Here is a 25,111-nt window from a genome sequence, read left to right as displayed (position 1 = left end):
GTTTGTATATATTATATAACTGTTTCATTAAAGTCAGCTGTCAATCAACTAGTCGAAGTTTTAAAATAACAAATTTTTCAAGAAATGAAGAACCATTTAATTCTCTATTATAGGATAATTCATTCTCTTCCAATCGATTTCAAACACTGTACATAAAACACCCTCTACTCCATTATACATTATGTATATATGTTAACATAAATATGTATAGGTTAAAATATGGTGTAATATACCATATTTAAAAACAACTTTAGAATAAAATATGATCTGTTAAAATGGAAGCATTCAGTACACAATTAATATGACTAGGCCTAGGATTTATATACACAAGACAAAGACAATCTATTGCAAAGACCCTGTTGTAGTATTCAATAATTAAGTACACTTACAATATTAATATACAATAAATGTCTCAGTAAAATATTACAACTAAACAACCATATATTAAACTAACTAGATCGATATATATGTTTACACATAAAATAATTATTAATACTGTAAAAAAACTATTTAAATGAAAAGAGAATATAAAATAGCAATGATTATTGTATTTAATGGTAATAAAATAACACACCATTAACAAACACTCCACTGTTAATAGTGTTTTTTACCAACGAAAGTGATGATTTTAAAATACAAAGCTTTTATAGGCAAAACACTTTTCTGAAGTTACAAGTAAGTTACAATAAAAGCAAGTAAAAACTTTAAAATCTATATTACTTAATTCTTTGTGTTAAAACGTGTCATTTACATTTTTAATAAATTTCAATGTCAAGTTTCACATTTATCAAAGTAACAGCAATTCCAACCCTAAAGTTCGTGAACATGGGTTTCTTGTCCATACATGTAGAAAATGTACATAAATCAAACTTAAGAAGGCTAATACAAATTTTTAATTTTAACTTGATTAATTTTTTTATATTTTATGAACATCTTGCACATATAAATGTGCATATGAAAGGATGAATACAAATATTTATAAAGCAGTGAAGAATTACATGCCTTTAATAGTTATTAAGCAAAGTGCAATATTTAATGTATTAAAAGATTATTGTAATTTACCTTTGCAGAAAAATTCTATTCAGGTATGACACTATGCAGAGATAAAGTTAAAACAATTTTAAATGCTTGTAAAATTTGAATAATGTTTCTTTTTAAACACTTTAATACACAGTTGTAATCTCACAAGGCTTCAAAGTGCACAGTTTTGTTAATAATTAACCTCAAGTTCTCACAACTTAATTAATTACAAGATGGTAATCACACAAGAAGCTATACATAATGTTATATGCTACTACTAATTGTACACCTGGTAGTATGCAAATGTGTTAGTATTCAAATATACAAGCCAAGGAAACATTAAATTCACATTCCTAAACACTATTATTTTTTAATTGCTGTACATCAGACAATGTGTATTAAAAACAATTGTCACAAGCCAAAAGTACTTATATGACTAGTAATGCCAACTTGTATCTCTTGTTCAATAGATCAGTTTATTATCAAAAAAGTTTTCTACAATATAATTAGGGATGTCCATCTCTACAGATTTAATGATAGATCTGCCCCTTCATTAAACCTCTTCATTTATGAACTTTGTAAACAAAATAATAGAGTTTGTTTCAAAAAATGTTAATATTTGTAAATAATTATTTAGTATAAAAATTAAAATTGTACCCTCAGCTTTATATATGTTATAAAGCATGAACATGTTTCAGTATTATGCCATCATCACATAATCTTGTAATTGTTTGATTTTAAAAATTTAGATTTAATATAACTGTGTATTGATTTGATATTTTTATCTTATATAAAATAACTAATTAATATATTGGTCTTTTCAGTATTATCTTAAATATTTAGATAAATTACTTCAAAATATCTCATACAAAGAACGATTATGAAGATTATGATTCTGAATGCTTAACCAGTTGAGTGCCAGCTTTATTTTTATTTGGTGCAATCCCAGCTATTTTATTACAAAGCTTTTTACTACGTTAAGCATGGCTGCTGCTTGGATGGGTGACCGCTGAGCGATCCTGTCCTTGCAAGCAGCCCGCCTGCCCGTCCGTTGGTGGTGGTTCGGAAATCACCTTTAAGCCGTTGGTCCCCAGGTTAAGTGTTTGAGAGGGCTTCTTAGTTCTAACTTCGCTTGGTAAAAAAAGACTAAGTGTACTGAAATTTTTTGTAGTTTTATTAAGGTTAAGTAAATTTGTTTTTGTCTTTTCATTTAATAAGTTAAGGATAAAAATTTTATTTTATTTTGTTCCCAGTAAACTAAGGAATAAAACTAATTAAAAGAACCTCCAAGTTACCCAACAGTTAAAAGTTTATTTTTATTTCTATGGTAAAAAAATACATAATTAAAAACGTTATTTATTTATCTGACACATAAGGTTACATAACCATTTATATCTATAATATAATATGCATATGCAACTTCATCAACAACATTCTTGTTTTTACTCAAGACTGACCACCTTGAGCGATATATAATAATAAAATGAAATACAATATAAGAAATATTGCCAACAAACCATCTGTAAATAAACACACAACAAAATTAAGTCTCAAAACAGCTGACTTGATCATCAAAGAGCACATGACCGTAATCATAATTTTTCCACTAATTTAATCCTTAAACTATATTCCGTTATATGTCAAATAACTGATAAACAATGGTCTGTTACTTTATAAAGAAACTTATACTTAACAAAAGACGAAATATGCATGAAATAATTTAAATCTTCTTAGTACCAGACATTCAAATAAACCGGATATTGGCACTTTTGATACATTTACGAACTTCGAGTTAAAACCGACATTGGCATTTTTCGCACAGTTTTAAATGTCACCAGACCTTGGCACTGGAAGGGTTAATCCAGAATTTAAACAAATATTAATGGTTATAATTGTACAACAAATATTTTCTGCATAACAATTTATTTAGGGAAACAATTTCTTTGATATTCCTTTCGAGGGAAAAGTAGAGAGCACTATTGACAATGGGTCATTCCAAACCAAATCAATTACCAATAAAATTCTAACAACCATTGTCTCAGAACTTGATCAAACTGGGTATACTCGTTCTTTATTATAAACAGTCTTAGTAAGTCTTATTGGCTTACCTCTTAAAGTATTTATTGTATTTTAAACTTGTTATTAAAATGTTGACTGACGCGCATCATAGACCATGGATTTACTGTGTTCTTTCTTAAGATCAAAAAAGAAAAATCATATTTTTAAGATTTATCAAAATTTTACAAATAGATTCGGAGCTGTCTCAAATCTCATTAAGAGGAAACAGTTTATATTCATCGGTGACAAATTTAGACACACTCAGGTCTCTAAATTTTCACACTAAAAAAAAGAAACATTTTGTAATTTGTCATAATACATGGTGCGAACCAAAACCAACAAGTTTGTTAGCAGATATCTACAATAAGTAAAAGGTGTAAAAAGTATTGAATTGGACTGATTTGGGAATGTTTAATATCACAAAATTGGAAGGTGTGATGGACATCCCCGAATTGTGATCAGCTGTACAAAATTCCATATAAGTTCAAATTAAATGTAAATAAGTTGCAAAAGTGATGTAAAATTAAAAAGAAAACACTTAAATTTGTTATACTCTAAGAATTAAAATATGATGCAAGTGTTTAAAAATCATTCTAAGCTACAAATATTATATATAAATAAACTTGGAACAAATATTAAACCCTACTGATACAAATTTTAAAATATCACACAAAACTAGTCTTCGTACAAGTTGTCTGATATAGTGATATGTTACAAACTGGAATGTATGTATATGATTCTTATTGTTACCATTGCAAAATATAAAAACAAAAAAGATGATTTATTGAAACAATAAATATAATTTTAATAACAAAATATTTTACAATTTCAATATAAAATTTTATTTTTCAATAAACTTTATTTCATTACCGTTTATCAAGAGTGTTTTACATATCAGACAAAAAGTAGTTAATGGTATAAGGTATTTTTGTCTCTATAATTTAATCTTTTTGTCTTTACTATAATTTAGTCTTTTTGTCTGTAATTTTACAATTTTTTCTGATAAAGTACTATGAAATGCGATCTCTGATTTCAAATCAGAAGGCATTTTTATAACAATAAAAAACAAAACGGGATTAGTTTTTTTTAATTGATTTAAATATTGACATTTGCAATAAAATTGCAGATTACAAGTATAATTAAAAATGTATGAAGAAACATGGAAGTCACTCAGTTTCAAACTTTGTTAACCCCTGTCTTGCCAGACAATAAACTGAATTCAATACATAAAGTGGATCATTTCACTGAAAAATATAAAGTTTTAGAGAACAAGTTTTTTACCTAAGATTTGTTAGGCTATTTTCATTTTAATAATAATTAGGCAAATTTTATTCTAATAATAAAGAACTGCTTATATATTACAATAAAAATACTAATAATTTCTCAAAACTTTAATAAAAAATTATATGAAAACCTAGCTTTGAAAAACAAAATGTTTATTTTTACTATAAACTAAAACAATGTAATTTATAAATTGTTTCAATTATTTAGCTTTGCGACAAAAAGCAAAGCTAAATAATTTTAATAATAATAATAATTTTATTTATTTAATTATTTAATTTTAATAATTTTTTTATGATTTTGAAAAGTAAAAATCATTAAACAAACAGATTTTTTTCATTTTGTTTTGAATATAAATTACAAAAGAGAAATGAAAACAATTTTCAGCATCTACAATTGACAAATACAGGTTCACTGACATTTATACAACTGACATTTACAAATGCCTGATATCAATTTAAAAGGTGCTTCAAAAAATTGATCGAAACTCTCTTTTGATAACCAAAACAAACTAATCAATTAATTCACAAAACAATTTTTCTTTTATCACTGTAGATACAATTATACATTATCAGAAATAATATAATAACAGTAGCCAAACTTTACAAATGGTAACGTAATTTTCAACCAAAACAAATGCCAATAAAAAGAATTTTACAAACGCACCTGGAGACGGAAAACACTAATTCTTGCACTAATACATCACTAAAAGGTTTCAATCTATATATAATAATATAAAAATATGAAGTTCCATAATGAATAATTTACATGAGTTAAAACAAAATTAGACACTTGGGACAAGAAACTAATGTATCTTGCATTTCATTTTGTTCTATTGACAAACAGTGTTTTTGATTCACTTACTAAATCACAATAGTTAAAAATTAATATATATTAAATAAACTACAGGGCGTTTCAAAAAGGACTTTACAACTTTGAAAATTCATATAAAATTTATTAAACAAGGTACAGAGCTGGTTTTGGTGTTGTTTTAAAGGAAAACCGTTCAAGTTTTGACTTGCGTAGTCCGCTAGTGCCTAATCGCGCCGCACAAGCGCTAGTGACAGTTACGTCAAACATGGCTGCCTTCACTGGACCGGAGTGTGCTAGTTGTGTGTTTTGGTTTGAAGAATCGAAGTCTGCGACAACAGTTCAGCGTAATTTTCGTACCAAGTACGCTAAAGATCCTCCTAGTAGGCCTACAATTTATGAGTGGCATAGTTGTTTTGTAGAAACAGGGTGCTCAGTGAAACATAAAAAATCCTCCGGTCATCCAAGCACATCTCACAAAGTCGTTGAGCAAGTGAGAAAATGTTTTGTAAATAGCCCTACGAAATCGACCCGGTGTGCATCTCGTGAACTGCAAGTACTACATACGACGGTTTGGCGTGTGTTAAGAAAACATTTGCACTTGAAACCATACCGATATTCGCTTTTACAAGCAATTAGAGACACTGATAAGATTGCTCGTAGGAACTTCTGTGTGGATATGTTAAATCGAGTGGATGATGATGAACATTTCTTGGACAACATAATCTTTTCTGACAAGTCCACTTTTCACTTAAGTGGCAAGGTAAACACACATAACTGTAGGATTTGGGGCAGCGAAAATCCACATGAAACATTACAACATGTTCATGATAGCCCTAAAGTGAACGTTTTTTGTGCGTTGAGCAAGAGGAAAGTGTACGGCCCCTTTTTTTTCCAAGAGAGAACCATCAATGGGATAGTGTACCTTGATATGTTGCAACAATTTTTAATACCACAGATCGATGAGGATGACTGAGAACGAAATGTTTTCTTTATGCAAAATGGCGCAACACCACACTATCTGACTGACGTCTGGGATTTTTTAAATGACCGCTTCCCAGGTCAATGGATTGGCCGTGATGCGCCAATTGCATGGCCCCCCCCCATTCCCCAGACCTGACACCGCTAGATTTTTTTCTTCTGGGGTTTCATAAAAGATATGGTGAACGTACTTCCTTTGCCGGCCACTCTACCTGAACTTAGAGCAAGAATTTACGCTGCTGCTGAGCAAGTTACACCTGAAATGCTAGTGCGAGTCTGGGAAGAAATCGACTACCGATGGGATGTCTGCAGAATAACCAACGGAAGCTACGTAAAACATCTTTAGTTTAAGGTAAAAAAACTTGAAGTTTTTTTCATTTAAAATAACACCAAAACCAGCTCTGTACCTTGTTTAATAAAATTTATGTGAATTTTCAAAGTTGTAAAGTCCTTTTTGAAACGCTCTGTACATTAATAATCAGCTAAGTTTTGATAGCTAATGGTTTAAAATTGATTTATTATTATTATTTAATTTTACCAATCAATAATTTCAATTTTCATTTTTTGACTGATATATTAATTAAAAATAAAATTTTCAAATTGGGATTGTAATAAAAAATATATCAATCAATGTCTATATTTATATATACAAGGGCCTACTATAAAAAAATAAAGCCAAAACTGAGATCTACAAATTTAAGTTCCATAAAAAATTGCTGGATTATCAGGCATTCAACAGACACAAAAATGTCATATTTTATCCTATTCAGTCTCTTTCAAAGAATAAAATTCCTAGCATTAGAGGAAAGCACAGCCGAGTATAAGAAAGAGAACAGCAACTGGGAAAATAGCATAGATCGCTGTTCTCGGCTGACAAGTTGAAACCAAATGTGTGATATCATCAGATTCATGCTCTATACCATCTCTAGTAGGGACTTCTACCACTACCATGTCATCCGAGAACATCTTTATAGGGAAAGTGCATTCAGTGACATTAATACACCCTTTGGTATAATTCAAATATTGGTAAGTTGGCTTATAGATATCGAATACAGCATGTATTGAGTTATCTCGAAAGTCATTATCACTATAAAAAATGTAATAATAGTAGCCATTTTCAACAACCTCGTGAGTTGTTTGCAAATGAGAATGATTGTTTACCAAGTAATTGAAGTTTGTGCACAGTTCTGATGGTGAAAACTCCTTCCACAGCAGGATCCGCCCATCGTGGCAAGTGAGAAGGTTCTGCTCAAAACTTGATATAGAAGAATCGTTTTCTGACTTTGTAAAGTTGATAGCGTTGCCGCCGTGAGCGATACCACCGTCTAATTTGATCTTAGGGACAGCTTCTGCTTTCCTCTTTCTTCTGATCGTCGCCAGGTCTTTACTGTTAAGCAGATCTTCCAAATCCCTCTTCCTAATATCTCTTTTCTCATTGGTCGTATTTTCCTCTTTGTCGTAACTAAAATCACGAACATGCTTCCTCCTTGTTCGCTGGTGTCTCTGTTTCCTTTCCAGCACTTCTGCCATATTTTCTTCATCCACTTCACCTCCATGATTCTCCGTATCATCTTCTTCCCCAATATTAGCCCTGGCTTTCAATTGCTCTCTAAAGGTCTGAGAGTCTGAGTGGAAAATCTCCTTGGCAGATCCTTCGTAGGTCACTACTACCTTACCCTGCCCTTGGGCCATGTGCGGAGCTCCGTTCATGCTGGGAGTGATGGGACCGCAGTTGTTCAGCACTTTATCTCCACTCACCACCAAAATATGTGCTCCATCATACCTAAACCAAAATTCAGATTTAAATCTACTTTATTTCCAGAAAGCTCTGCTAGAAAAACAGAGAACATCGGTAGTTGTTAGAAACTAAATCAGAATAGCTAAGATACATACAGAAGGATAATTAAGAAGTAGATCTAAAAATATAATAAGAACAAATCATTAGAAAGTAAGGTTGCAAATTAGTTCATTAATTCTTCTATACTCAGCAGACACTTTTTGAAATTATATTAAAAAATATTACACATTCAAATTTTTGTAATATTTTATTTGGCTGTGATTTTATTAAGTAGCTCCATGCTCATGTAGCACTTTCAATAAGATTTAGACAAGCCTATGCTTATGATATAAAAAATTGCACATTAATCTCTCTGGTGTTAAAAAAATCTAAAGAAAATTCTAGTCCAAGACAGACTAGGTTTATTGCTTCCTAAATGGGTTAAAAAACAATATGAAAAAAAGGCTGGTTCAAGTCTATAACTGCTTAACATTGCTGGTCTGAAAAGCATCAAATGGAGTGGAACAAAGCCAACATAATATAGAGGATTTCTTCACCTGTATACATAAAATTAGCGTAAGTACTATTACGTCAACCTTCTGTTGAAGTTAGACCACTTTGGTCTCCTATATTTAAAATATAATTAATCAACCCTAGCACTGAGCCATGATAAATTTCTTAGATGAATTCTGGTTTTTGTGCATGTTGCAAATCTTTTTTAAACAATCCGTAAAGAAAACTAAACCTGTTTAATATACAGTGTGAGTTTAAAAATATGGATACACACTGTTTACTTTTTTATAGATAGAGATGGAGGGATGGAACTCGGGGCACTTTCTAGGAAATAGTAAACTTTTTAGTCACCGTTGCCCTTGTCTCCAAAATAACATTTGGGGGGGGGGGGGCAGGCAGCTCAACAATTTTAAATGTAAAGACCCAAAGTGACAGCTCATTTGAAAGGTCTTCATAAAAGAAAAATAGTGGAAACTAGAGCTTTCTATCTCAACCCAGTAGGCTACTCATTGAAATTAACTGCTGCAGGCTCCCTTATCTTTATCAGTTTTCAAGAAGTCCATGTTCAGTTTCTGGTTGGAACTAACAAAGGTAAGACGTGTTTTAGTGATACTCTACGTTGAAATGGAGTGTTTAATGGAGCAAGAGCGTATTATGATCCTAATGATGTGAGGCTATGGAGACTGGGTAAGATCTTATGGTGAAGGAATTTATTTAATGACACTTGTCCCAATCAAAACCTTGTATCTAAATCAGAAGTTCCAATCCAATGTTTCCAGGAAACAGGCAGTGTTAAAGACCGCCTCAAAATCAGCTACAAAAAAAGTATTGTCCGTTGAAAATTTATAGTCTGTTATAGAAGATCCTCATGCCTCAACAAGAAATGTTTCTTAAATATTAGGTATATCTCAAACACCAGTTTGTAAAGTTTTACATGAAAGTGGTTATAAAGCGTACAAAAATCGTTTGGTTCATGAATAATTTTGATCGTAGCGTAAAATTTTATGAAATAATGATGCAGAAAATTAAAAATAATACAATTAGATTAAACAACACTGCTTTCTCAGATGAAGCAACTTTCATGTTAAATGGTAATGTTAATGGACACAATGCTCGTTATTGGACTGATGTTAACATTGGATGAGAGAGCGACATACCCAGCAACCTCAAAAATTAAACGTTTGGCTTGGCATTGTGAGGGATCAGTTTGTTGGGCCCTTTTTTTATTGATGGAAACGTTAATGCCAAGGTATACCAGGAAATGTTACAAAATCAGGATTATCCCGTTATCCAAGTAGCAACCAACTACTGTAATGAAGTTTGGTTCCAGCAGGATGGAGCATCTCCACACTATGGCCTGCATGTCTGCGAGTATTTAAACAGTATTTTTTCCAAATCGATGGATAGGCAAAAGAGGAAGAATCGAGTGGCCACCAAGATCGCCAAATCTATCTCCACTTGACTACTTTGTATGGGGTCACATTAAAAACAACATCTATAAAACAAAACCCTAGTGCATTAATAAACCTTAGGGACAGAATAGTAGAGGAAATTCAAAAAATCCTGCATGAATCCACACAGCGTGCCGTTTAAAGTTTCTTTGTCAAACTATACTGGGACAGAAGTTTGAACATCTCATATAAAAAACACAGGTTATTAAGTTTTTAAAAACCATTTTATTGCTGAACATAATTGTAATTACTACTTTACATTTAAAAATTTTAAACTTCTCCCCAAAAAATACCCATTTTGGAGAAATGGTTTGCTTTTGTTTCCTAGAGTTTCATTTTCTATATATGTCCACTGAAGGTTGCGCAGGATCCATCCCATGCCTTTAACTTATTGTGAAAAGAATACACTGTTATAAAATAACAATATATGTAACCAAAACTATATAATATATATTTTAGACACGAAAAAGAAAACACAGTGGAAACACAAATGTTTAGTGAAAACATTGCTTGTTTAGTCGAAAACAAGCAACAAATTACAGCCTATAGTAAATTTTGTATTTCATTGAAAATTATTCTACGAGGGTCGTCCAGAAAGTAAAGAACGATTGCGCATCATGGGCGGCGCAGTTCACCCACCACCGCGGTATATAGCTTGTTCGTTAGCCACACCTTCTGCCTCAGTGTGAGCTGAGTAGCGGTACCGTGAGGTCACGTTTGCGTCTCCTGTGAAAGTTTAAAATGGCGGCGTTAATTGAAAATCCCGCCAAGTGTGAACTGCGTAGTGTGATACGGTTTCTGAATGCACAGAATGTTCGACCTATTGAAATTTATAGGCAAATTAAGGCAGTTTACGGTGACAAAGCTCCAGTCAATGGAATGGCATCACTCGAATTCACCAACAAAAAACAGGAAAGAAAAACCAAATTTGAACACCAGGAAATTGATGGCAACAGTTTTTTGGGACCGAAAAGGCCTAATCCATGTGGAGTTCATGCCGAGAGGCGAAACAATCAACTCAGAGGCCTACATTGAGACCTTGCATCGGCTTCGCCGCGCTATTCAGAACAAACGACGCGGAATGCTGTCGTCGAAAGTGGTGCTGATCCACGACAATGCTCGGCCTCATTGCAGTGCACGAACCAAAGCAGAACTCAATTCTTTCAAATGGCAAATCTTCGGACACCCTCCGTATAGTCCAGATCTGGCTCCGAGTGACTATCACTTGTTTCCAAAGTTGAAAGTGTTTTTAGGCGGAAAAAACTTTTTGGGTGACGAAGACCTCAAAGAAGGAGTAAAAACGTGGCTTCATTCCTTGGCGGCAGAACGGTATAACGTCGGTATAGAAAAACTGGTGCCACGCTACAACAAGTGCCTTGACAGTTCCGGCGATTTTGTAGAAAAATAGAGTAAGTTTATAAGTATTTATAAATAAATTTTCATGCTCTTATCTTTTGTTTTTATTGACTTATAACAAAACGTTCTTTACTTTCTGGACGACCCTCGTATATAGGAAAGTAATTAGGTAGTGGAAAATAGAATACTGTGAATAATAGATTAAATATAAAGCATAATACCACAGGAAGTGCCAATACTGACTGATTTTCTTCCCAACCTTTGTCTTTCCTGGTGCACGCAACATTTGTTGTTGGTTGTGAAGTTATATTGTTTGTGAAGTGATATTGTTTGGGTTCATTGTCACCAGTCTAGTGCTTTGTTTTATTGACAAACAACTTGTCCTGTTATGAAGTTAGACTCTAGCCAGTTCATCACTACACTTTGATTAGTTTAGAATTATCTTATTGGCCTTTTTTAATAGACTTTATCTACTACGATATTTGATAACCTGAAAAAGAGGATATATTCCAATCCTTAAAATTTAATTTTTTTCTAATATATGATGATGATGGAAAATGTCTGATACACTGCCATGCTTTTAAATCACCCCTTATCAACAACAACTTCTTATAAATAGTCCTTATGACCACAACTAATGCAAATTATTTAACTGACCGGAACTAAATAATGGCTCTTATGTATGATAAATCATATAAAAATATGAATATTTTGATTCTTTGTTATAAGATTTTACATTCTATAATTACAATACATTATAATGAATTCTATCTAGTGCAATAATTATTAGAAAGTAATATTAGAATGAAATAAAATTTACTTGCTACAAATATTTACCAACGTTCATGTATGACACAACATGATTAGAAAACTTAACTATTTTACTCATAAGGTATCTTACAATTTTCCAGATATATTTACCAAAACATGTTTAAACTCAAGTGTTCCATACACTTTTGATAAAAAAACAAAGAGAAATTTAATTCTTCAACTAGTAATCAAAAAAATTATGTGGGCGCTCTGATCGTTGTGGGATCTACATTACTAAACAATCTTCCTTTTTTACATTAAAAAAAATACTTCATATGAAAACTGGTATTTAACTTATCAAATAATTTTATGCTTACCTTGCACATACTGATAGATTCACTGTTGAACCTCTAGGTAAATAGAAACCCCAATATTCCAAAGTGTCGTCAGGTAAATTCATGCTCTTTTTTAACTGAATATGTTTCCGATTTGTCTGTGATGTTTCTGGGATACCTGCCATCTGAAAGGCACTAAACGTTGAGTTCATCCGAAGGGAGTGGCCCTGAAACACAAACAATTTTCTTTAAATTTATCTATTTTAATCTTCATACAAAGATGTCTCGTTTTAAAGATATAATTAATAGGCATAAAATAGCTTTTTACTTTTTCTTGTAAAGTATAATACGACTATTGAAAGATCTAAAATGCGTTTGGTATAACATATCAGCTGACTTGTAGTGTCATTTATCTTAACCCATGCAACATCGATAATTACCAATTCATTACTTGAACCTTATCAAAGAACACCTAAGGGGAGGGAAAATATATAATAGGATTTTTTGAAAGGAAACACACAAAAGAAAATATTAAAACTACCAATCAAAAACTATCAAACATCTGTCAAGGATTATTTGATACAGCAAAGAGGTTATGCTCAGATAAAGATGCATTAAAAGAGGAATTTAAGAAAGTTGAACTGGATCTTAGACTCATGTATATCATCAATCAGTGATAAACAAGTGTAAATGAACCAGAAGAATCAATCCTTAGTCAGTAAATCAAAATAGAAATAAATTTGCGTTTAAGCCAATCTCTTAAGTGCCGGGTTTATCGGAAGAAAATTAGAAGAGTAGGAAGAAAATACATTTTATTTTTTTGTTTATTCAATTACATTGTTTTATACAGTTTTGGCCTCGCCGTTACATAAAGAACTTGTCAGCGAGGTCCAGCGATATTTCCTTACTTCTACTGTTCCACTTCTACTGGTAATAATGTCTTTAATAAGTTGTATCGCTTAAATCAATTCACTAAATTAAAATACTAATGATGATTTATTTGCGGTTTAGGGCAGGCATCATGTTTCTATTTATACTTGGCAATTGTATGAATACAGTTAGAACAATATAACAATAACAATAATTGGTCACTGTTTGACCGCTGTTGGACAGTTGGTCCCTGGTAGTCACCGCGAGCAGACGTATTATCAGTGAGCTCCTTATCTCGTTATCATGAGTGATTGTGGACTGTGCTCAGACCCATTGCCTGACGCCGATGAGTGTGCTGTCTGTTCATCCTGCACTGCAAATTACCATTTTCAATGTGCCGATATTCTTGAAACAACATGGAACAGGATGGGACAGAAAAGGCAGGAATCTTGGAAATGCAAAAATTTCACAAGTAAGTCCTCTATACCAAAAGATATGACATCGAAGCTTCTCGATGATTTCTTAAAAAAGATGATAGATACAATAAAGGCTCAGTTTAGGGAATATGATAGTAAATTTACAAGTCAATTATCTGATATTAAGACATCTGTGGAATTTTGCTCTGGTAAGATAGATGAATACAAGAGTAAATTGATAGAATTTACTTCTAAATGCAATGCCCTAGAAAAGTCACACAATGAGTTAAGACAGGAAAATGCTGTTCTCAGGCAGGAATTGAGTAACTATCAGGTTCAATTGGAATGCTTGGAGCAATATAATCGCAACAAGAATATCCAAATTGAAGGTATCCCGGAAAAAAACAAGTGAAAATATGTTGGAAATAATTCAAAATTTGTCAGATGTTATACATGAGCCAGTTGAATATCAAACAGATATACAGGCGGCTCATAGAATTCCAGTTAAAAGGAACAGAAGCCCACGTCCCATTATTAGTGCAATTTTCTGATAGGAAGAAACAAGACTCAGTATTGAAAAAAAGTAACAAACCAAACTTAACTCTAAAAACTTTTGCAGTGATGTACAAGAAACTAATGTATATGTCAATGACCATCTGACCCCATACACTAAGAATCTGCTTTCCATGCTAAAAAGCTTAAACAACTTGGATTCAAGTATGTATGGACCTGGGAGGGAAAGATATTTGTCAAAAAAGAGGACAATGGGGATAGAATCCGGGTATCTTCTACTCAGGACCTAAAGAAGCTGGGCATTGACGTCTCAGGCTAGAGGGCGGTGGTGGACTGTGAGGTGTTTTGGGGTAAATACAACTGAATGTGCTTGTGAATGACCCAGTTTACTAAGCTTGAAGCATTACGTATATTTTGTTTGAATATAAGAAGCTTGAGAAAACATTATGATGAACTGATTATTTACCTGTCCAGCCTTTCAGAAAAGTTCAATGGATCAAGAGAGGGGAGAACAGGTACCAGATGGACCTATAAGACATGCTTCTGCAGGACAGGCCAGATAAGCAGGCCATGGAGTCACTATCTACATTGAGCATCCCTTATCTACACTCACCTCCTTATCTGCCTTATCTTACTGCTGAGCTTGTCAACAACATTATCTTAAGTATAAATATAAATAATGTAAAAACTAGTTTATCCTTATATGGTATATATAGACAATGTAAGTTTACTTATAAACAGTTTGAAAATGACTTTGAAAATATTTTGAAAAATTCTAATGATCCAACAATTATTTTAGGGGATGTAAATGTCTGTGTATTGGAAGATAAAAATAAGGGTCCTGCCACTGATTATTTAAATTTGATATCAGCCTATGGTTATGAGAATTTTATTGATACTTCCACTAGAGTAATGAATAATTGTTTTTCTTGCATTGATCACGTTTTAGTACGAAATTCAAAGAATTTACAAATTAATCACGGTATTGTGGAGCTGGGAATCACAGACCATTATGGTTTAAATGTAATTGTCTTGGACACTATTGTTAGTAAAGTGAATACTATATTTGTAAAAAATGTTGATTATACCAAGCTGAGTAGACAGCTGGCTGTGGCAAACTGGAGCTCTGTTCAAAATAGCCAAGATGTAAATAGTGCTTTGTATGAATTTTATAAAACCTACAATATTTGTTATGAATCATCTTGTACATTGAAAAAAATAAATAGTAGTAACAAAAAGTGTAAGGAATGGATATCTAATAACTTAATAAATCTTATAAACTGGAAAAACGTCTTATATAAAAATTATTGTAAAAATAAACTTAATGTGAAACTAAAGGAGGAGTACAGTAATTTGGCTAGATTTGTAAATAGATGTATAAAGCACGAAAAGTTAAATTATTATTCTAGGTTAATAAATAATTGTAATGGTGATAGTAGGAAGTACTGGGGTATAGTTAGGGAAATATTAAATTGAAAAAATAAAGGTATATAAGCAGCATAAAGTAAACGACTGCTCAGTTAAAGTAATGGGAAATGAGTATCTCATTGCTAATTTATTCAACAGGTATTATGTTAGTGCTGTACCGAACCTTAAAATGAATACATTCGGGTGTGACATGTTTCTACAGGAACAACAACCTGTAACTGATGTCTTGTTGAATAAGTTTGATATGGAAGTAATGGATATATATAAAGTAGTACGTGGAATGAAAAATATGAGTAGTTCTGGGATAGATGGCATTAGCAGCATAGTTGTTAAAAACAATATAGATATATTTGTACTATTGTTGTACTGCATTTATGAAAAGTCTCTTGCACAGGGCATAGTTCCAGACGACTTAAAGGTGGCTGTAGTGGTACCTGTATACAAGTCAGGTGATGACCAGGAGGTGTCATCATATCGTCCAATATCTCTCATAAACACCACGGCTAAGATATTTGAGACACTAATTAAAGAAAGATTATTAAAGTACTTTCAAGAATTTAATATATTTTCCACCAATCAATATGGATTTTTACCTGGTAGGGGAACTGACTTGTCCTTAGAAAAGCATATAAGTCATAACAAATTCAGTTAACGCTCATAAATTTACATTGGCTATTTATTTGGATCTCAGGAAAGCATTTGAGGTTTTAGATATAAATATATTAATAGAAAAATTTAGAAAATATGGTATTGGGGGCATGGCTTTGACTTGGTTGATATCTTTTTGCAAGCATCAAAGACAAGTAGTAAAGATAAATAATGTACTGAGTGAGGTTCTAGAATTGCAATATGGAACAGCTCAGGAGGGAGTGTTGGGCCCTCTTATGTTTATAGTTTATATTAATGATCTTCTAGATATTGACTTTCACACTCTTCTATATTTGTGTATGCTGATGACACGGCTTTGGTGTGTTCATCTGGCAGCAGAGCCTCTCTCAGGACAAAGATTGACAGGGACTTGGTAAGGGTGTCGGAATGGTTGATTACCAACAGGTTGTTAATTAATGTATCGAAGACTAAATGTATTCTATTATTTGATAGTAACAAGCCTAAGTCTGACTTGCAGAATATGTTTGATTTGTTCTACCATGGCCACCAATGCTTGTACGGCTGTACGTGTTCGAATATAGAAATTGTCGACAATGTAAAATATTTAGGAATGTAAGTTGACTCTCAGTTAAAGTGGGGATCTCACGTAACGTACCTGACAAAGAAACTGAGGAAAATCAATTATGCGTTGTACCATATGAAACAGTTTTTGACTAGTGAATTATTAATTCAGTTATACATGTCATGGTTTGAGAGCACAATGAGATATGGGATCGTACACTATGGTGGTACCTTTAGCATGGTGTTGCAGCCCGTGGTAATGAGTCAGAGGCATGCTTTGCGAACGGTATTTGGCCTTCGGAGTACGGACAGAGCTAGTTATTGTTCAATGATAACAATATCCTAACTTTCAAACAAGTGTATGAGTCTAACGTATTGATGTATGTTTATAAACACTTGCAAGATTATCCCATTAAAATGACATACAGGGAAACAAGAGCTGCTCAATTAACATTTCTCGATGTACTAAATTATTTTAAAGAGATTGCCAGACATCAATTTTCCTATGTTGGCCCAAAGATGTTTAATAAATTGGTTGAGAGATATGGCAATGGTATATATTTCGAACGAAAGCCTAAATTTAAAATGAAATGTTTAACATTTATAAAGGAAAATGTATAAAGTTCGTATCAGGAGTAAGTCTGGAATTTGACCTGTTTTCTGTCTTTGTTGTTGATATATTTATTTATTTATAAAATTATATGTACTGTTATTATTGTTATGTTAATTTATTGCTGTTACTTGTTGATTTGTTTCTATGTTTATACCTTGTTACTTGCTTATATTATTATATTATATTATTTATCTCTTGTTATTTATATACATATGTGTGTATGTAGGTGTGGCCTATATGTAGGTAGATTTACATGCATATAAACAAGCATTGTTATTGATGGATATAAGTATGTATTCGTGCGTGTTAGTTGTTAGCAGTAGCAAATTGGAGAACATGGAGGGCTCAATCAATTCATTTGTGTCATGACAAGTTTACTATAGTAAAATTTAAACATATTATATTTAAACATATTTATATACTCAAAAAATGCATTTGTCTCAAATATCTATTTTTAGTGTTTAATTGGAATAATGGTAAATAACTTGTGCATGGAGAAGATCAGAAATAACTATTAAAAGTAAAGCAATGACTGTCAAAATAAGAAAAATAAGCAATGTACTTCAGTAAGCCAACTTTACTTCCCGCACGCGCCATTATAGGGGCATTGGGAATGTACGGTTAGGAATGCATGTAACGATAGATATATAAACTGCATGTACTGTTAATTTTTTGCATGTATTCAACTTTGTAATTCTCTGAATAAAGATCTTTTGAACTTGAACTTTAACAATAACAATAAAATAATATAACGATTACATAACGAAAACAATATAAATTACAATAACACGGTTTAATATTTGAAAATGATTCTTCTAATAATAATAACAATATATTCTTCTAGGAGTTCAGTGTTGTGTAATACGTGCATATATGTCTGATTTTGTTCCTCTTTGTCTGTCTCCAGTTGTGTGCCGTAGTGTCGTCTGGTCGAAACAGTTTTTGCTAATCGTGTGTAGTTAGGTCATGTTTTGTTTTTGGGTTATGTTTATGTTGTTTGCTGACTGAATAAAGTGGGTTTAGTGGCTTTTTCGTGGTCAGTGGATAAAGTAGTGTGAATAAACAACAGTCTAGTACAGTGAGAGTGAATCTGAGTAATGAAAATAGTTTTGAGTGTTGTGCAGTGTAGTGGAATGTCAGTGCAGGCTAGTGAAGATTGGGCCAGGCTAGGTCAATTCCTAAGACATCTACAAATGGCAAGTTTAGTCTTTATAGTTGATATAGAGGTCTAGTTGTACTTAACCAAATGTAGGCTGCCGATTTAAACTACTTTAGATTTGGTAAATTTTCTATTTCACTAGGCAGTTGATTAAATAGATTGGGTACTATATATTCTGGTAGCCTGTGCCCATAGTCTGTCCTTGGGGTGTGTATTTTGTACTTAGCCAAATGTCTATTATTATGGCTTCTGTCCAGGGTATCTTTAAATTGTTTGTTTTCATAATATATCTGTACAATTTTAAATATATACAATCCTTTTAGTGTTAGTTGTCCCTTTAAACTATAGTGCTGGTCCAATTGATTGTCATTTATGTCCAATTCATATCCGTAGAGTGCCCTTAAACATTTTTTTTTGTAAATTTAGTATTTGGTTTAAATGGCTATTCGCTGTTGATCCCCAGGTAGTTATTCCATATGTAATTATTGATTGAAATAGTGCCTTATAAACTGCTATCTTTGCTGGTTCCGTAAGTTTATTTTGCAGTTTATGCATTATGGCAATACAGGGGCAGAGTTTTCTCTGTAATAAAGTTACATGAGGTTTCCATGTTAGCCTATTGTCAACAGTTATGCCCAGATATCTCACAGTTTCAACCAATTCAATACTCTCATATTGGCATTGCTTATGACCATGCAAACAATCACAATCATGGTATTTAATATTTACTACTCTATCAATTTTCATATTCTTTTGGCAAATATGCATTAAGCATGTCTTTTGGTTGTTTATTATCAAGCCATTGTCATGAGTCCATTTGTTTTACATGTTAAAATTATTCTGTAGTATTTCTTCTGCAATTCTTATATCTTTATGCTGCGACAGGAGTAGTATGTCATCTGCAAAAGCAAAAATGTGACAATCCTCAATCTTTCTTAAAATCTCATCTAGATAAATTATAAAAAGAGCTGGACCGATTTGGTTTCCTTGCGGTACTCAGTACTTTATATTTCTCTCATCACTTAGTGTGTTCAATACTTTTACCACAAATTTCCTGTCTTTTAAATAGCTCTTAAACCATTCTAAATAAGGACCCCTCACAGCCATTTTGAATAGGGCTGCAACAATCTTATTATGCTCTACAGTATCAAAAGCTTTTGAAAAATCAATAAACAAAGCCAATCTATGCTATTTACTGACCATAATTTTATTTCCTATATCTGCAAACCCTTTTTATGCCATTTCAGTGTTGTAATTCTTTCTAAATCCAAATTGTTTATGATTTAATATTTTATTCTCATCTAAGTATTTATTTAAGCTTTCTAATACATATTTTTCTAATATTTTCTCTACAGATGATAATATGGCTATCGGACGATAATTTTGAAAATCCTTTTTACTGTTATTTTTGTATACTGGTCTAACAATAAATGTTTTCAAGTAATCCGAAAATATTCCTTCTTTTAATGATTTATTTATTAATCAAGTCAATGGTTTGGTGATACCATCCATTGCTTTTTGAATGTCTTTCATTCTTACTCCATCGATTCCTGGGGACTTGTAAGCATTAATTCCTTTTATTATTTCTACAATACTTTTCGGAGCAGCCATAGGTATGTAGAAATTCTGTAATACACTGTTATCCATATTGTCATTTATATCACATTCCTCCCTATTACCACAGCAGTGTTTTATTCTATCAATGCCTTCTAAAAAATAATTGGCAAAGCTATCCATAATTTCTTTGTTACTCATGGTTTTTCCCATAGCTACCTCAATTGTCTTATCAATATTATTTTTAGTTGTTCTTCCCAAAAGATAATTTATGTTTTCCCAAACCTTCCTGGAATTGTTTTTGTTGACTTCGAATAAATGCTGGTAATACCTGTTTTTTCTATACTTTATTTTATTATTCAATCTATTTCTTAAATTCTTGTACAAATCTCGGAATCTTATGTCAGAGAGGTCCCCTTTCCATAGTCTAAAAATTCTGTCCCTTTCCTTTATTAAGTTTATTAGTTCCTGGTTCATCCATTCTTTCAGTGGAGTCCTTACGTGCTGTCTACCTTGCTTACCAATCCTCCCACCTGTCCTATTTATGGTAATAGTAATTCTGTCATAGATGCTAATGAATTTATCTATTACTTTCTCGAATCCTGCATTTACACTAGTTGTATCTTCTAGATCTCAAGTTTCTTTCTCTATGAGTTTCTTTAGCAGTGGTTCTTTTAGTATTTTAGTTTTTTCAACCTCAGTGTCTCTTTTTCCTCCTCCCAATCGCTCTATTCTGGCAACTATAGGATAATGGTCAGAAATTTTGGTTTTAATTATACCAGTGAAGATGTTTTTAACAGACATATCCAGTTTATAATAAATGTGGTCTGTGCATGATCTTACTACACTACCCAGGCGTATTTCCTCTCTCGTATAGTCCCATATACCCCTTTCTAGGCCCCTTTCTGCTAATGCTGCCTCATAACTCAATACATTTATATCACTTTTGTTCTTCAGATTTATATTGGTATCCCCTATTAGTATCAAATTTTCGAGTGTATGCAATTTCGTGAGGGCATAAGTTAGCTCTTTGGTGGCCTGTGGGAGTGAAAAACCACTAGAGGAGGTGGGAGGTCTGTACACTGCATGAATAATAAATTTGTAAGGTTCTTTCGATCCCACTATACTCAATTCTCCAGTAATGTGTTCGTAAGTGCTTATGTTATCAACTGTGATTTGTGAAACTGAAGTGTTAGGTCATTGACAAACATAACAATCCCCCTCCCCCCTTGTTTTCTAAGTTTTGACACTTTAGTGTAGGATGGCAAACTAAATAAAGCTAACTCATGAGAGTCACATGACACTTCAGATAAAATAATCAGATCAAACTTAGGCCTACTATTATTGGATAAAAGTTGTAATTTTAGTGTGTCCCAGTGTCTATTCAGAGATCTGATGTTTAGATAAAGAAGGTCAATATCCTTTCTACTTTCACCTAGGCTATTTGTCCATTCTTCAAAACTGCCATAATTACAGTAATATAAACGACTATCAGTTAAATTTAATTCCTGCATGAATAATGAGTTAAGAATAAACTATTTAAAATGTAACAATAAAATCTAAACATTATTGGCAAATAGGTAGAGAGGCGACAAGTAATAACAAGCTAAATAGACTATTAAAAAATTAACAAACCCTCTTTGCCTCCAATAAAAGGAACAATAAACTAAAGAGGTGTAAAGAGCAATAACAATAATCAATAACAACACACAATAGAGATATAGATGCAATAAACAACAATAAATTAAATAAACTATGAAAAAATCAACAATTTCTTAAGGCCTACTATAGTATAAATATGGTAAGAAATGCTGTGGTTGTAATATATAGGCTAAATTCATGCTACAGCTTCCAATAAACAATATAAACAAACAAATATCCAGAATACTGGTAAAATAGGGCTCCATTTCGAAGTTAAACAATTTAAGTTTGTTTTTCGTTTGAGTTTACTTTAGGCAAACCTAGCTTATCTTTTTTAGGTCGTCTCTAGACTTGATGACCAGAACATTTTGACTGGTTTCTCCCTTTTTCACCAATATCCTCCCGCCACCAAACCAGACAAAAGCGTAGCCATGTGTTCTGGCTCTTAGCTTAGCGTCTTTGAGCAACAGCCTATGATAACCCGAAAGACTCTCGTTGAAGTAAACTCCATTGATTCTTGCTTTTTCTCCCACTGCGCAGCCACTTGTCTCTTATAGTCTTTGAGTAGAATTGGACGATGATGGTGGGTGAGTTGCCGTCTTTATGTGGTTGTAGACAATGTGCCTGATGAACCTGGGAAGGCTGGTAGTCCACATTGATGTCTTTGGCCACCTTTTGTAGCACCTCTGCAAGATTTTCTTGTGCTGAATTTCCTTCTACCTTCAGCCCATGTATTTCAAGGTTTAGCCTTCTACCATATTGGTCCAGGTCAGCAATCTCAGCTGAAAGTTCTGCCACCTTGGTGTTTAGCTTGTCAATTGCGTCTCTGGAAGCTTGACCATTTGACTTGAGGGTGTTAACTTCGGCTTTAAGCTCTTTATTTTCAGCTCGAAGTTCAACGACCTCATCCAGCAATGAATCATACTTTTCAGCGAGAAACTTCATAGATGACTCAATACTGTTGAGTTTTCCCTTCATGTCCATGAAGGCCATTACTTTGGCGAGGATAGACCTCTGAACGCCTAGGCTACTAACCTCTAAATCGTCATCCGGGTTTGTTTGGGGAAGTACGTCTTCATCTTCATTTTGGGATGTAGAACCTTTTTTATTCTTTCTACAAATAGTACATACCCAAGTAGATTGCTTAGCACCCATGGATGTCCAAGTTTGTTTCTTCACACTGCATCTTTCAAAGTGGAAGCCTCTGCTGCAGGATGAGCACGATGCATAGTCTCCGGTTTTAGAAAGTTTACCGTTACAATTGCCACAGTTTTCTGATGCCATACTGAGAATAATATTTAAAAAGACTCGCAAGAAAATAAATTGAGTGTAACAGCTATGTAAAAACTTACAATTTAATGTTAAATGTGAGAGCGTAATGGAAGGCTGTCTGCCCAAAACAAACCACCTTTTTTTTCTAGAACCACCTTTAAAACATACAATACTTTTAGACAAAGTCTCATGAAAACGAAACCAAAAAATGGCACGTAGGATTCCAAAAACTGTGTTCGTGGTATAAAATGTAATTGCAATAGACAAAAAGACCAATAAACGAATACAAAGACAACATGAGAAAGGGACTAATAGAAAGTCAAAAATTGCAAATAATTGTTGGTCTGTATGAATTGGGATAAAGCCAATACAATACATCGCGAACCTCATTTCTTTAAAAGGAAATAATGGAGGCTTCATAAATTAAATTGGCAAACCAACCGATCAGTCAACCATCAGTCTGATTTGGTTACCATTTCTGAAATATTAACTAACATGAAAACCTAAAATATCAAAGATATTAGAGATTTGTAATAAACAAAAGCAAAGTCACAGTACAATTTTAAATTCATCTGGAATTTTAAGTTCATCTGGAATTTTAAGTTCATCTGGAATGAACCAATAATCAAAAAGGCCCACTTTCATTTTCCTCCCCTATTGTCCGCCATCTTGTTTCTGCTGTGTTAATCATTATTAACTATTGCCTCTGGTCTATAGGGTAAGTCAGTGAGTGCAGATCTATTGTGATCAGTATATATTCTGTAGTTCAGTTATAACAAATATTTTATTATTATTATGTGTATGTTTTAGAGTTATTCTGGATGGAGTTGACACACAACATGGTTGTTATGATTCCTGACTGATACGTATCACAATGCTCTGATGTGATTTATTTATTATAACTAAGATTGCAGATTTCTAAACATAGGTAGTGTTACTTATTTTTTGAATTACTTAACAATGGCTAATGTCCAGAAAAATCCTATTTATTATAATTTTCTTAAATCATAAATGAATAAAAATCATGTCACTTCCTGAAACACTAATTCATGTACATACTGTTAAGATTTCAAACCTTTTTTCTACAGCTGTTTATGTTTAAGCCAGATTGTAAAATTACCAAAAAGTCTTTTTTGAACTCTTACCATGCTATAGATCGATATATTCAAATGATTGAAATAAATGCCAAACACGTTTATATCCAAAATTATACATTGTATCTCTTAGAGAGTTTTTATAGTTCACAAAAAACCTTCAGAAGGGTAGGTGCATACTCCATGCTTATTGCGGTTGACTAGGAAGTGTTTTAAAATTACCTACATTCCATGGCAAGGGGAGGGGGCGCCATTTGTCTAGCTTAGCTTTGTTCACCTGCTCTTCAACTTGTCTGCCTTGCGCATCCTACAGTCATAACCAAATATATCCATCATATTTTATCATCTGGGTTGTCTGCCCAGATGATAAAATAACATCTAATACCTTTAACGAACAATTCTTGTGTGTGTGTGTATATGTATACAAGGTCCAATCAAAAAGTATCCGACCTCGTCGTGTATCGCGGCTTCTGCTGCCAATAATGAGATAAGATTTGTTGCGATAATAGTTCCTACTATGATAAGGGAAGGTACAAAGTCTTATCTTGATCCCCCGACTGGTTCGCCGGAGACGCTTCAGTATGTACTGATAAGTCAAGTGCGCATATCGGTTTTCTCTAACTGTGAAGATGACGGAAAAAGTGGAACAACGTTATTGCATTAAATTTTGCGTGAAACTCGGAGAAAAACAAAGTGAGACCATTCGGAAAATTCAGCTAGCATTTGAAAATGAGGCAATGAGTGTTACGCAGATTAAAGAGTGGTATAACCGTTTCAAAAGTGGTCGAACCTCGGCAGAAAGTGACGCACGTTCGGGCTGACCAAAAACAAGTCGAACTCCGGAAGTCATCGAGAAAGCAAAAGTTTTGATCTGTGAAAATCGTCGAATGACTGTGGAGGAAGTAAGTACTGAGTTAGATGTCAGTTTCGGATTAGCTGAAGCAATTTTAACTGATGACTTGGGATTGCGCCGGGTAGCCGCAAAATTTGTGCCAAAATTGCTGACAGACGAGCAGAAGCAACGGCGATTGGATGTTGCCGAGGACATG

General features: G+C 33.0%; 1 protein-coding gene across 2 annotated transcripts in view; it reads right to left on the bottom strand.

The window, feature by feature from the left end:
* Positions 1-6,632: 6,632 nt before the first annotated feature.
* LOC124364930 overlaps positions 6,633-25,111 on the bottom strand; it is a 32,917-nt gene continuing 14,438 nt past the window's right edge. For both annotated transcript variants that reach the window (XM_046820758.1, XM_046820759.1), the window contains exons 3-4: positions 12,375-12,559; positions 6,633-7,933 (exon numbers count right to left, since the gene is read on the bottom strand). In XM_046820758.1, the coding sequence (XP_046676714.1) occupies positions 6,949-7,933; positions 12,375-12,559 (1,170 nt within the window). In that variant the 3' untranslated portion in view covers positions 6,633-6,948. The remainder of the gene's footprint in view (positions 7,934-12,374; positions 12,560-25,111) is intronic.

The sequence above is a fragment of the Homalodisca vitripennis genome, chromosome 6 (genome assembly GCF_021130785.1).
Source record: "Homalodisca vitripennis isolate AUS2020 chromosome 6, UT_GWSS_2.1, whole genome shotgun sequence".
Taxonomy (NCBI): domain Eukaryota; kingdom Metazoa; phylum Arthropoda; class Insecta; order Hemiptera; family Cicadellidae; genus Homalodisca; species Homalodisca vitripennis.
This window is presented reverse-complemented; position numbering and strand designations above follow the sequence as displayed.